Raw genomic sequence first — 13,527 nt, 5'->3', positions numbered from 1 at the left:
TTTGTTAATTGAATAAGTGAGCGACGCATTTACCCAACAGAAAATAGGACACGAGAAGCCCATGTTTTCATAGTTATATGCAGTAGGGGTTTGTTTGTATGAAAACAGGTATGAATGCTGTATGGATGAAAGATAAACAGTGTCTTCGCTAATATTTTGATCAGTAGGAAGGTAGCGCCGGTGGACGATTTAGTCTACTTAAAAACGGGTTGTTAGTGATGTACGAAATGATATCCCTGCTTCAGAGCTTCCACGATTGTTTTGCCAGTTCAGTATTGACAGTAACGCGTATTTTCCATTCATGTTTTCTGCCCTATTAATAATGTACAACTATACAATAGACATTCCCATTTAATCGTGTTTTTAATGAATGCTGTTTGATTGACAATCGCGGTATATTCCATCTTGCATTAGAAGCCTTAATTTATTTATCAACAGTTAGAGATTTACTGTTTATAGACTAGATGCATGTTTTGGTAGGTGCGAAACCAAACTAAATATCATTAATTTTGAATGAGTGTATAGGCTAGGATACTCGGGTAGGCATTAATATATTCGAACCTGCTGTATTCCGACCTGATTAGTCATTTCAGTAGCTAGTAGTCGCATATCAAATCAGCGTTACTGGGTCTGGTCTTTCCAAAGGGGGCCTATATGTACCTTTAAAATTAAAAGGACATTGTCACTGGAATCAAACTTAACTTAGTATGTGGTATCCAAAAATATAGCCTACCCTATGCCAGTCAGAACCCTGTCCATTATGTGAACCTGATCAAAATAATGCCTAGCAGTCAGTAACTTTTAATATAACTTTTAGAAATAAACAGATGTTGGACATATGTGGCAATGGTTTCAAGTCAGCCACTCATTGAAAAGTTGATTAAAATGGATGTTCATTTGTTTGGTTTATTTATTTATTTGTTTATTTATGTATTTAAGCTGTCTCTGAACTTCAGGAAAATGTCCCTTTATGATGACCTGGGAGTTGAGACCAGTGATTCAAAAACTGAAGGCTGGTCCAAAAACTTCAAACTGCTTCAGTCCCAGCTTCAGGTGAAGAAAGCAGCACTCACACAGGCAAAGGTATGTAAAACAACAGCTGTAATGGTATTACTAGTCATAGTGATCCATAGATATCTACAGCGCCTATAGAAAGTCTACACCCCCTTTAACTATTTTTCACATTTTGTTGTGTCAGAGCCTCAGAGTTTCATGCATTTAAATGAGGATTTTTTTCCACTTATCTGCACACCATACTCCACACTGTTAAGGGGAAAAAGTTTTTATTGAGAAAAAAAAAAAATATATATTAAATACAAAAGTGAAAGAGCATAATTTGATAAGTCTCCACCCCCCTGAGTTAATACTTGGTGGAAGCACCTTTGGCAGCAATTACAGCTGTGAGTCTGTTGGGATAGGTCTCTACCTACTTTACATACCTAGATTTGGCAATATTTGACCATTCTTTACAAAACTGTTCAAGCTCTGTCATGTTCCTTGGGGAGCATTGATGGACAGCAATCTTCAAGTCATTCCACAAATTGTCGCCTGGATTTAGGTCGGGGCTCTGACTAGGCTACTCAAGGACATTTACCTTTTTGTTCTTCAGCCACTCCAGTGTAGCCTTGGCTGTGTGCTTTGGGTCGTTGTCATGCTGAAAGGTGAACTTTCGTCCCAGTTTCAGCTTTCTTGCAGAGCAGCAGGTTTTCCTCAAGGACTTCTCTGTACTTTGCTCCATTCATTTTCCCTTCTATCCTGACAAGTGCCCCAGTCCCTGCCAATGAGAAACATCCCCATAACATGATGCTGCCACCACCATGCTTCATAGTAGAGATGCTGTTTATTGGGTGATGCGCTGTGTTGGGTTTGTGCCAAACATAATGCTTTGTATTTAGGCCAAAAAAGTTTCATTTTAGTTTCGTCAGACCACAACACTTTTTGCCACATGGCTACAGAATCTGGAATTCAAGGTGGGCTTTCTTGAGTAATGGCTTCCTTCTTGCCACCCTACCATATAGGCCAGATTTGTGAAGTGCTTGGGATATTGTTGTCACATGCACACTTTGACCAGTCTTGGCCATAAAAGCCTGTAGCGCTTGCAAAGTTGCCATTGGCTTCTTGGTAGCTTCTCTGATCAGTCTCCTTCTTACTCGGGTCTTGGTGGTGCCATACACCTTCCACATAATAATCATCTTGACCGTGCTCCAAGGGATATTCAAGGCCTTTGGTATTTTTTTATACATATCCCCTGATCTGTACCTTTCAACAACTTTGTCCCGGAGTTCTTTTGAAAGCGCCTCGGTGCTCATGGTTGAGTCTTTGCTTTGAAATGCACTGCCCAGCATGGAACCTACAGGAACTGCTGAAATTAATCTGAAATTATGTGAATCACTACAATTTAACACAGGTGGAGGCCACTTAACTTGGTGTGTGATTTTGAAGGCGATTTGTTATACCTGAACTAATTTAGGATTGCTATTACAAGGGGGGTGGACACTTATCTAACCAAGCTATTTCAGTTTTTATTTTTAATTAATTTTCTGCAAATTTCTAGAATATTTTTTTCATTTGGAAGTTGTGTGGTAGGATGTGTAGATAAATGAAAAAAAAAAGTTTCCTTTACAAGACTATACAGAGTTGACTATATTGTGGACATATTTTAAGAAATATAGCAATGCAGTGGGGATGTTTATTTTTTATAACCATTTTTTTGGTCCGTTATATTGAAATGTGCCATTTGGTCTTTTAAATGTTTTAGTAAAGATATTGCGTGTTTTAAAATGCATCACTTGATTATTGTTTAGAGTCAGCGCTCAAAACAGAGCTCTGTCCTTGCCCCGGTGATTGATTTGAAGAGAGGCAGCTCCAATGATGACAGACAGATTCCAGATACTCCTCCACACATAGCTGCAGGATTAAAGGTTTGTGCAAAGCATTTACATTTTATGGTTTGGTGTCAGTGTACAAAATTCAATCATTTTTTGTGTGTATATGTATATGTTTTTGTAAATGTGCGGAGTACTGCAAGCTTTAAACTATCATCCTAAATGACGTTAGTTACTGTAACATGTAGGTAGTCTTGTTTTTTGATTGACTATATATTTGATCATTTCTTTCACTAGCAAGGGAGGAAAATGTAGAAGTGCTGGGAATTTGAACTAGCCGTTGTTTTTCCAGGACCCGGTGCCAAGTGGATTCTCATCAGGAGAGGTGTTGATCCCCTTAGCTGATGAATATGACCCTATGTTTCCCAACGACTACGAGAAGGTTGTTAAACGGCACAGAGAGGAGAGGCAGAGACAGAGAGAGCTGGAGAGACAGAAGGAGATTGAAGAGAGAGAAAAGTATGACTGTATAATGTGCTGCAAGTGACCGCTTCTTTTTTAGGGTGGTTTTTCAAATTTTGTGAACTCTTATGCACTTGTGCATAGACCAATGTGTTGGTCTCTTCGTCAAGCTGGTGAACTTACTTAAGTTTTAGTAATCTTTAAACTTTTATCATAGACTCCTATACTCCTGTGTCCATTTGGGTATAATCTGATAAACTTGATCTGAGATTGACCTCCCTGCAAATGTGTGCATTAGTTTCTTTATTTGTGCTAGTTAAATATTTGTAGGCAGCCTACCACCTCCAACACTTTATGATTTAAAAAAAAAAAATGGAAACCTTTTCAGTGCTTTGTGCTGTCCATTTAGAATGTCTTTACATCTAAATATATTCCAATATTGATATAAGAAACAGAATTATAAAACGTAATTGGGTTTCCAGGTCAGGTATTTAATGTGGCGCTTTTTTTTTTTTTTTTAAATTGGGGAAATCCTAAGGAGGCGGAAAGACAGACATGAAGCAACTCCCACTGGATTCTCCAGGAGGCCAGATCCTGAATCTGACGAAGATGAGGACTTTGAAAGAGAGAGACAGAAAAGAGGTAGGCTGTTCTCCTACCCTGTTCTTCAGGTGTAACTGGCTGCTCTTTATAGGTGAAACAGGTTGCTCCCCAACACTACAAGCTGGAATTGCATGCTTTCTAGTTTGAAGTGGTGCCACAATGTAGTTGGTTAGATTTTGTTTTATTTGATTTGTGTTGCTTGTGGTTCTGTATTCTTCTCAGTAGGTATGGGAAGAGCAGCAATCGCACCACCAACATCCCTGGTTGAAAAAGACAGAGAACGTAAGTGATTTAAAACAAATCTTTTTTTTTTTTTTTTTTTCAGTGCTCGATAACTTTGTAATACAGTTTGCAGGACACTGGTGTATATTTGTTATGTATCTTTCTGTTTGACCAGTCTACAAATATGCTGCATGAGTTTTGCAATAGGGAGAAATGTTCACTGTATCACTCTATGGCCCACCAGTGAGTTAGTACTGTGGAGAACACTGTGTTAGAGCATTAAATGTAGGTATTAATTGTCAGCACTGGTTAAATATATTCAAGTGGTGCAGTATGTACTGTTGAACACTAGGAGATGCATTACAACATGATTTTGCTATTAGAGCAGGTTATAGATGTGTTTTGTAAAGTTCTTTGAACCTCACCTTGAACAGAACCTTAACTGACTAGCACAAACTGTCTCTTATAAGAATTATTAAAGTCTGCTAACCTGTTAAGTGCACCACACAATTTCATAGTTGCTATAAAAGAAAGTAAATTAGTCTGTACTTTTCATGCATCAGTCGCTGACTGGCAGAGACTGTGCCGTGCTGTCTACCGCTATGGTTAACAGCACTTAAAAAAAAAAAACAAACAAAAAAAAAACAAAACATGTATTTTACTGTACCGTATGTTACAAATGTAACATACGGTATTTTAATTTAATTTTAACTTTCATTAAACCTTTTTAGAACAGCACTACTCCAATTAAAATTTAATAACACCCACATAGACAGGTATAGTTGTAAACCCTCCTAAAAATCAGGTCAATCAAAATTTTTATTCGTATTTGTTACAAGTGTATACCAGTAACCTAGCAGCCCATTTTATTGGCAATTTTACATGGAAAATTTCAGGAATGTACAGCATGTGACCAAAACAGCCCACAGCAAGGATGATGGTGTGTCAGGATCTCTCTACTGCCCTTCATTTTGACTCAACAAGCAAACAGTAAATGACCCTGGAAAAAAAAAAAAAAAAATAGTCTGTGCAATCTCTACTGATGGTGTTTTAAATAGTTTCACAACATGTTTTCAGCGATGTCGCGCTAGCTTGGCATTTTCCATTCTTTCTAACTAGACATTGATAATTTGGACATCTAAAAGCATTAGTCCTGCAATGGGGAGTTGCGCAGCAATATTTCAATTGTATTTAAAAGTCTGATAATATATTTTATACTACAGTAGTCTTGGAAAACAGATCTTTGAATTATGATGTAGTCCTCAGCACTGATTGTTTTCTTATTCTTTTTAGTAATTATGTAAATATAAGCTAATTTAGGTGATATTCTAGTTCACAGTAAACATAAAAGAATAATTGACAGAATAGGTTCTACAAATACTTGCACTAGTACATGTCAAGGACATGACATAAATGATGTAAAGTTTGTAGTATTAGAACAGCTAAAAGTAGATAATGCGACATATAGAAGAATAAAAGAAAGTAAATGGATGAATAGACTGAACACAATTATGCCAGCGGGACTCAACAGAAAAGAATGAACTAATTAATTCCAATAAATATATAAAAGTTAAAAATAATTAAATAAACAAAATTAATTCAAAAGTTGTGCATGCTGATGCGCTGGGGATACCATATCAAGGCTGATCCTCAGAGCCAGCATTGCATGATAATATAAATATAAGTTTATATAAAATAATGTTAATTAGAATTAATATAGATTTAAAGATATAAGTAAAAGTGATGTCACATGTAGAACACCATTACATCATGTAAGAATAAATCATGGATTTGAATATAAACAATAACAAGTAGTTGTCATGCCGTCCAATGTTTTGATTCAAACACAGGCTTCCTTAAGAAAGATATGTACAACATATCAAAATGTTGGGCAGCTGGCTTTTTGAGCTTATATATATATATATATATATATATATATATATATATATATATATATATATATATATATATACACACACACACACACACAAATAGTCTCTGTTTAGCCGTGAACCATGTTTAATTTAATTGGTTCCATCTACTGACTTATTTATTGGATTCGCCTGATGTTGTATTTAAATCTATCGCCTGATGATGACGCGTAATATCGAAATGCAATGTGTTTCATGTTTTTAATAATAATTGTTTTTGAGATGTAAAACATTGCTGCTTGCCTTTTACTTTCTTGAACATCGAGTCTAAAATGAATTAAAGATACAACTGAGCCATCCTGAATGTGTGACTCGCCCAGTCAAACAACAAACAAGTGGACTTTGATTTAACTTTTACTTAACATGGTTGTTGACTACACATAGTCATTTTTTTTTTTTTTTTTTTTTCTATGCCGTTTTGGGTCAGCAGATTTATGAACCTGGGCTGTACACGAATGACTGTTTCACTATATAAGTTAATTATAATATAATTTATGCTACATTGTTTGAAACGATATTACGTCAGTTGAATCGGAAAACTCCTGTTGCTGACATTCCAATAACATATGGATAAAACAACCTACGATTTTCATTTAATTCCAATCAGGAATATCGCCGTTCCATATACAAGTATGAATTTACAGCAAATGCCTGCTTTTATATAAGTCTTAACAGTTAGTTGTCTGCATACTACAACAGTTTCTCTCACCAAGTATTCAAAGACATCATAATATTGTGAAAAAACAAAAAGATGCTATTTTCTCTAAGCTGTTTTGTATAACCCTTAGTTATTGCTGCAACATATCCATATGAAGAAGAGGCCAGGCCTCGAATTCCCTCTTCTAAAGCGGCAATCCCTCCTCCGATGTATGATGAACCAGAGAGACCCCGCTCACCGCCAGGGCCCACCAATTCCTTTCTTGCTAACATGGGGTAAGTGTGAACTTATATCGCTGCAGAACGCACCAGTCCTAGGATCATATCTTGTTGCCAGCCAGCTAGAGATCATGAAACAAACTTATTTTCTGCATCTTAGCCTGATGTTGGTGGTCATTATTAGTCTTTGTGTGTACAAGAGTGTATGTGACTGCTAGGAGAAAAATACATATATTGCTGCTTTCACCTGGATATAATTCATGTTAGTTAAAGTTATCCACAGACTTTTTCGTATAGATTTGTGAAGCAGTACATACAGTTGGGGTGTGTAGTTGATGCAGGGAACAGGTTCCATTATAACTTGTTGTATTCATTTTATTATTTTTTTTGGCACTCTGCAGAGGCACTGTTGCCCACAAAATCATGCAGAAATATGGTTTCCGAGAGGGTCAAGGTCTTGGAAAACATGAACAGGGTCTGAGTACTGCCCTCTCTGTAGAGAAAACGAGCAAAAGAGGAGGAAAGATCATCGTCGGGGATGCTGCAGACAAGTGTACTTATTTTTTCAGTCTATATTATTTTTTATTATTATTATTTAAATACAGTATTACATAAATGTTATAAAGCTTCCAGGAAAAAAAGAATTCTCAGCCTTTTTCATAAAGAAGGTAGTTGACCATGGTAACTCATTTGTACCGTTTTTATTTGTTAACATTTCATCAAAAATAAATGGATGGTGGTGGTGTTAAAAGAATTAGACATTCCTTATATGGTTATTTGCTGAGGCCTAGAATAAAATGTTCTTGGTTTCTGGTTCCAAGAAATTTTGTTTTAGGGTAGAACAAGTAGTTGCATGTAAATATATACATTCTCATTTTCTTTGAATGTTGATTATGTTTAGTTTCCGTACTATTTCTACGTATGTTTGTGACAAGCTTCATAATGTTTTCATCATTTTTTTAAAGACTTTATGCTGCTGAAACGGGTTGAAGCAGAAACAAATGCAAGATAGTAGATAATACTGTAACCCCCCCCCAAAAATGCTGATTTACAGTTTGATTACATGATAAATGAATTTTGTAAACGGCTCTTCCTTGTTCTTCAACTCGCACTTGCCCTTTAATACTGAGGGTTCCATGAATATTAAGTCTGTGCTATAAAGTATGAGAATTAAGATGTTCGCTTGCGTATTTGTCCCAAAGCAGCAGCAGCAAGTCAGCCCATAGTGCCTGTGAGCGAAATGAACACGTGGAACACAGGTACTAAAGGGTTAACATTTCAGTTTTTATTTGTATTTTATTTCATGCATTTCTTTTAGTATGAGAGTGTTAAGTATGTTTTTTACGTATCATGTTGATATTTTTGCCCGTAACTGTTTGAAAGTTTTTACAGTGAAGGCACAGAACTTACAACTTGGCAAGTTCTAGAGTTGGCAGGGGAACCAGAAACCAAAGGTTTTTAAAACCTTATTCAGGCCAAAAATAATTAAATGTAGGTGAAGAAAGGGTTATGAATAAATTCCTGATAAATTGAAAAACTGGGCTTATTTTTATTTATTTTTTTATAATTATGCCACTATATCTGTTTGAGTTTGTAATACAATTTGTTCATTTAAAATATGCCTTTATTGGATGAAACTGCAGTCTGAATGAACATAAACATTTTCAGATAAGCAGATTTGTCTGACCTCTATAAATGTTTCTGCCTTAAATACTTTTTTTTTCTTTGTTATAATTGCTTACAGTGGATGCATCTAAAAAATCAGATGGCAACCCATTAACAGAAATCCTGAAGTTCCCTACAAAAGTTGTGTTACTAAGGGTAAGGATCCCCCCCCCCCCCGCTCCTGATTCCAAACCTACTTTCTACTGTAGCAATCATTTCTGTTAGATTAGAATGCTTTAAAGGACAAATGTAATTTGTCAAACATTATTCTGTTGCAGTACAATCTGGTTAATATTAACTTATTTCTGAAGCAGTTTGTTGGCGAGCAATGTATTGGAGATCATTTGCATGCTTTTTTAACAATGTCATTAATATAATTATTGTCATTAGCTATGTAAAATCAAACCAATAGTATTGTTTCTTCTTGTCGTCTAGCAAGCAGTTGCTCTGCTCCGGTCAGTCTAATATTAAATGACCAGTATTGCAATTTCTCAGTGAACATTTCTACTGTTCCATTTTTTGTAGAATATGGTGGGCAGTGGGGAAGTGGATGAAGACCTCGAAGGTGAAACCAAGGAGGAATGTGAAAAATATGGCAAAGTTGTGAAATGCGTTATTTTCGAGGTGAGAATCGAAATAACTGCGCTGCCACTTTATGCAAAAATGTTTTTTTTCACCTAGTTTCTACTTGTGCTTAATACTAGTGATGTGAATTTGAGGAGATTTATTTGAACCGGGTATTTCGATTCTGATTCTGGTTCCAAAACTATTTAGAAGAAACACTTCCGCATGTCAGTGTGTGATTTGATGGGGGGGGGGGGGGGTGTTGGGGTGTAAATAATACACTGTGAAAACAGCAGGATACATAAGATGCTACGCGAAGGAAAAATATCTGAGATACTTTTCAGCTTTTGCGATGCTCTGACAGTGTTGTGCAATCTATGAAATTGCCCTGTGTAATTAAAGTTAACAAAATAATCAATAATCTCCACTTTTCACAGTAACAATTTTATTACAACAGTGAAAGCCATTGTTTGCTTTTTATGTGAACCTTGTTAATTGCAAGTTTCACAAGCTTACAAATAAAACAATCTTTAACCATGTGGTATGTGCAAACAGGTCAGTGTATATGTTAGGATCCAAGTCGAAATACAACCCCATTGGGGTTAAATTACAGTTTTAGAGGTTGGCGTGCGAATTATCCCATCGACGTGCAGAAAATTGACTACCCGAAGCCAGTCTGAAGAAGATCTGATCATCCCTTTGTGTCACAGTGAGATTAATTTGAATTACCCATCTGAGTTTTCATCCCTTCACATAAAAGCTAGACTGAATTATTCTCCAGGGAAGTAAATATAATAAATAGTAGTACTTTCTGGAAGCTGAAAACTTTATCTTGTTCTTGTTCTTGTGTAGCAGTCTGCAGTGCAGAATAGTACAACTCCTCTGTAAATCTTGATAACAATGCCAAAAGTTCAAAAACTAGGGATGCTATAATTAGTTTTGCAAAAATGATGGTGCCTACTAGTGAGGATTCAGCATATTTATTCAGTCTGAACATAAAGCAATTTCACTGATAAACAGAACAAAAGGTTTTGCACATTTAAACTTTATTTCTTATGATACAAGCCTTGATTTTGAAACTTGACATTTGCTTACATTGGACACATGCACTAATAGTTTTTGTTAGAGCTCTGAAAATTGTGAAATTGTGTCCCTAAAGGCAGGATCCAGCAGACTCAAAAAGGACACTTTAGACAAGCATAATATCAGTTATGTGAATTCTTGTTTCCAGATTCCTGGAGTAAATGATGATGCAGCTGTGAGAATATTCCTAGAATTTGAAAGGGTGGAGTCTGCCATAAAAGGTGAGGCATTTTATTTTAAGAAAATCTATTAATCCAGAAGCAAAGATCCTATCTTATTTACTGTAAAATAAATAAGGTTCTTCCATTTTTGGTTGCCATGAACATGATTTTATTCATGGTCGCTTGTTGCAAGATAATTTGTGATCTGAGCAGAAGTTCTAAGTGCTGGAACAAAAAAGGGAAGCTTTTTTTTGCTAAAGAGAATGACTTCGAAATTTGGCTAGGAACAGAGCTGAGGTGTAGGAATGTATAGTTTAGAAACATTTGAAAAGCAAGAGTATAATAAGAAAAACCAACGAGCAAAACCGGTGTAGAGGCTGATAACAACCCTTTTTTAAATAATCGGTATCCTTGTTTACCGCTTCAAAATATTAAACAAGATTGTGTGCCCTGTAAAAAGTGTGTTGTTCAGGATTATCTTTCTTGGAGAAAAAAACCCCAAAAAAACAGACAAACAGTTGTTTGTTTATGGACATTTCTACAGTAATGACTGCTTGGATAATACCGATTTTCATGTTTGATGTGCAAAAAAAAAAAATCAGTTTTAAAGTAATTTAACATACACGGCTGTTTTCTGTAACTGCATTTCTTATCTGTACAGGTTCTGTTGATGAAATGATATGCCAGGTTCATTCTGCGTCTATTGCATGCAGTTTGTACAAATATCCCAAGTCATAGAAATTAAACAGAACATAGCTGATTGCTCTATTTTTATTTCTAGCTGTCGTTGACTTAAATGGAAGATATTTTGGAGGACGTGTGGTCAAAGCGTGTTTCTACAACCTGGACAAATTTAGAGTCTTGGACCTTGGTGAACAGATGTGAGCAATGAAGACAACCTCCACTCAGCAGTCTGTTGCTCATTTTATACCATGAAGCTCGATACATTTTATATGGTCTATTCCAAGCTTGGAAGGAAGAGGTGGAAAAACCTGAAAATAACTCTAATGGTAGTTTATTGTTTTTATGATTTATTTTTTCCACCAATATAAGTAATTATTACTTTTTTAAAAATGTATCTAGGTTTGAAGTCTAGTGTTGTCATTAGTTTTTCCATTTGTTTTTTTTAGTTTTTTTTATTATAAGATGGCGCAAACGTGCTGTTTCTTAATTTCGCTTTGTAACACAAATATATCCCAGCTTACAAAGGTGAAAAACATAATGGATCTATAGCATCTGCCCATTTATAAATAAAATGCATTAAGTATTGTCAAAGTTGGAATTCAAAAGAGTAAAAATGAACTTTTTTTTTTTTTTTTCATACTCTGGTACTTTGTATAATACTGTGATAAGTTTCAATCCTACTTTTTATCCCACATGATGATAATGTAAACCTGTGAGTAAAATGATAGTTCTTCAACTTTCTGGAAACCTCTATAGTTAAATTGTTTAACAAGTTAGTTACCTGTTGCGTGATCCTTTTGCTGTGTTGTGTTGTGTGGTTTTTTTTTTTTTTAAGTTTGACAGCCCCATTGCCAGGCATTGGCTTAGCTAATTAGTTAAACTGACTCGCAATAGTGAGTGAGCTAATGCCCTTCAGCCTTAAACATTCTGTATCCTTGACTTGTTCTAAGGAAAACCATATGCTTCCAGTAATATTTGCAGAGATTGGAAAAAAAATTATATATATATAGCTCAGTAACTATTACAACATGATATGAAGTATTCGTTATCGTGTTTGTGCTCTTGTAGTATTGCAAAGCAAATGATAACCTTTTGCTTTAGAGGGTCATTAGGTTTTGCACATCAGAAATGGTGGAGTATCATTTTGAAGTGTATCATGGTTTTTCTGACCAGTTTTATACCACCCCCACATTGTCTAGTTATAAAGTAATACAAATAATAATAATAATAAAAAAAAAACAGTTGTGTATTCCACTTATGCTAAATCAAAGATTTCTGTTTTTGTGTCATGATGAGTTTGTAGTTTACAACTACAGTACAAGTAGTAGTCCTCTGTTCTTCTGTTATGAATGTAAACATCAGTCTGTTAATGTTTTTGGACAAACAAATATATAAAAGTGACAAGTCATTGGTGATGCAATTTTTTCTTATTTTAAATGACGACACAGTTGCAAAATAACCTAACCACCAAAATAAATGGATATACAGGTGCTTAAGTATTAGAGCAGTAACCTTTCAGTGTAGATATTGATATGAAATTGCTTCAAACTGAATACTAAGGCAGTGTACAAGATTTGCAAATTACCATATTCTGCTGGGGATATGAAAACACTCAGTGATGTCTCGTGGGTGGAGAAGAATTACATAAAACTCTTGTGGGTTTAATTTTAGCATAGCCATTAAGGATAATTACAAGATACAAATTAATAGTTTGTGCAGTGGGGGTTGGTATACTTAATATAAATCCATTCACAGAAAAGTCGTGGAAAACAACACTGCTAACAGCTGCTCAAGGGATCATCTTAAAATAGTCTTCATAGACAGGTGATTTTAACATTGGAAATACACAGCGTGTATGCATAACTGGACTCCGTGATAGATCAAATTTTCAACAACCAGCGAGAGAAGGCCTGATAACCAATGCATCTGATATACAGTACTTAAACAGATAGAAGAATATGTTCAGATTATATTTATGCACCAAACCGGAACAGTTATGTACTGATAAGGATGTATTTTAAACGGTAGATTGTGAATACAAGAGTAAATAACATAGCTGAAAAGGGCACTCCTGGTGTAAAACACCTTTTTAGTTGAACATACAGGTTCATGAAACAATATAAAAATTGGTTCTATCAAGGCCATGGACGGTTTCCCTAATTTGCCTTCCCACTTCAAAAGAAAACAATATTTAACGTTTAATAAAGTTGAGATATCTTAAATTGGGTACAGGTATATGACACAGTAGGACAAATAGACAACTTACTTCTGTAACGCACTATTAACTTCCAAGTGTTTTTTTTTTTTTTTTTTTTTTTTTTTTTACACCCGTGAATTAAGAATTTGTGTGATTGCACGGGAATTCCCTTTTAAATTATATATATATATATATATATATATATATATATATATATATATATATATATATATGTATGTGTGTGTGTGGGTGTG

At 35.2% G+C, this 13,527-nt stretch overlaps 1 protein-coding gene across 5 annotated transcripts; it reads left to right on the top strand.

Annotated features, from left to right (window-relative positions):
* Positions 1-12,484, top strand: LOC121319864 (splicing factor 45). Of its 5 annotated transcripts, none has more exons than XM_041257766.1 (13): positions 1-108; positions 940-1,083; positions 2,805-2,921; positions 3,178-3,344; positions 3,826-3,929; positions 4,116-4,172; positions 6,832-6,976; positions 7,321-7,472; positions 8,122-8,178; positions 8,664-8,740; positions 9,110-9,208; positions 10,380-10,452; positions 11,174-12,484. In XM_041257766.1, exons 2-13 carry the CDS (start codon positions 961-963, stop codon positions 11,275-11,277), a joined length of 1,275 nt encoding a protein of 424 aa, XP_041113700.1. In that variant the 5' UTR covers positions 1-108; positions 940-960; the 3' UTR covers positions 11,278-12,484. The 5 variants fall into 5 exon arrangements, with proteins under 5 accessions (XP_041113700.1, XP_041113701.1, XP_041113699.1 ...); XM_041257767.1 differs by having other exon boundaries at positions 4,113-4,172; positions 8,125-8,178; XM_041257765.1 differs by having other exon boundaries at positions 4,113-4,172.
* The last annotated feature ends 1,043 nt before the right edge of the window (positions 12,485-13,527 follow it).

The sequence above is a fragment of the Polyodon spathula genome, chromosome 8, assembly GCF_017654505.1.
Source record: "Polyodon spathula isolate WHYD16114869_AA chromosome 8, ASM1765450v1, whole genome shotgun sequence".
NCBI lineage: Eukaryota > Metazoa > Chordata > Actinopteri > Acipenseriformes > Polyodontidae > Polyodon > Polyodon spathula.
This window is presented reverse-complemented; position numbering and strand designations above follow the sequence as displayed.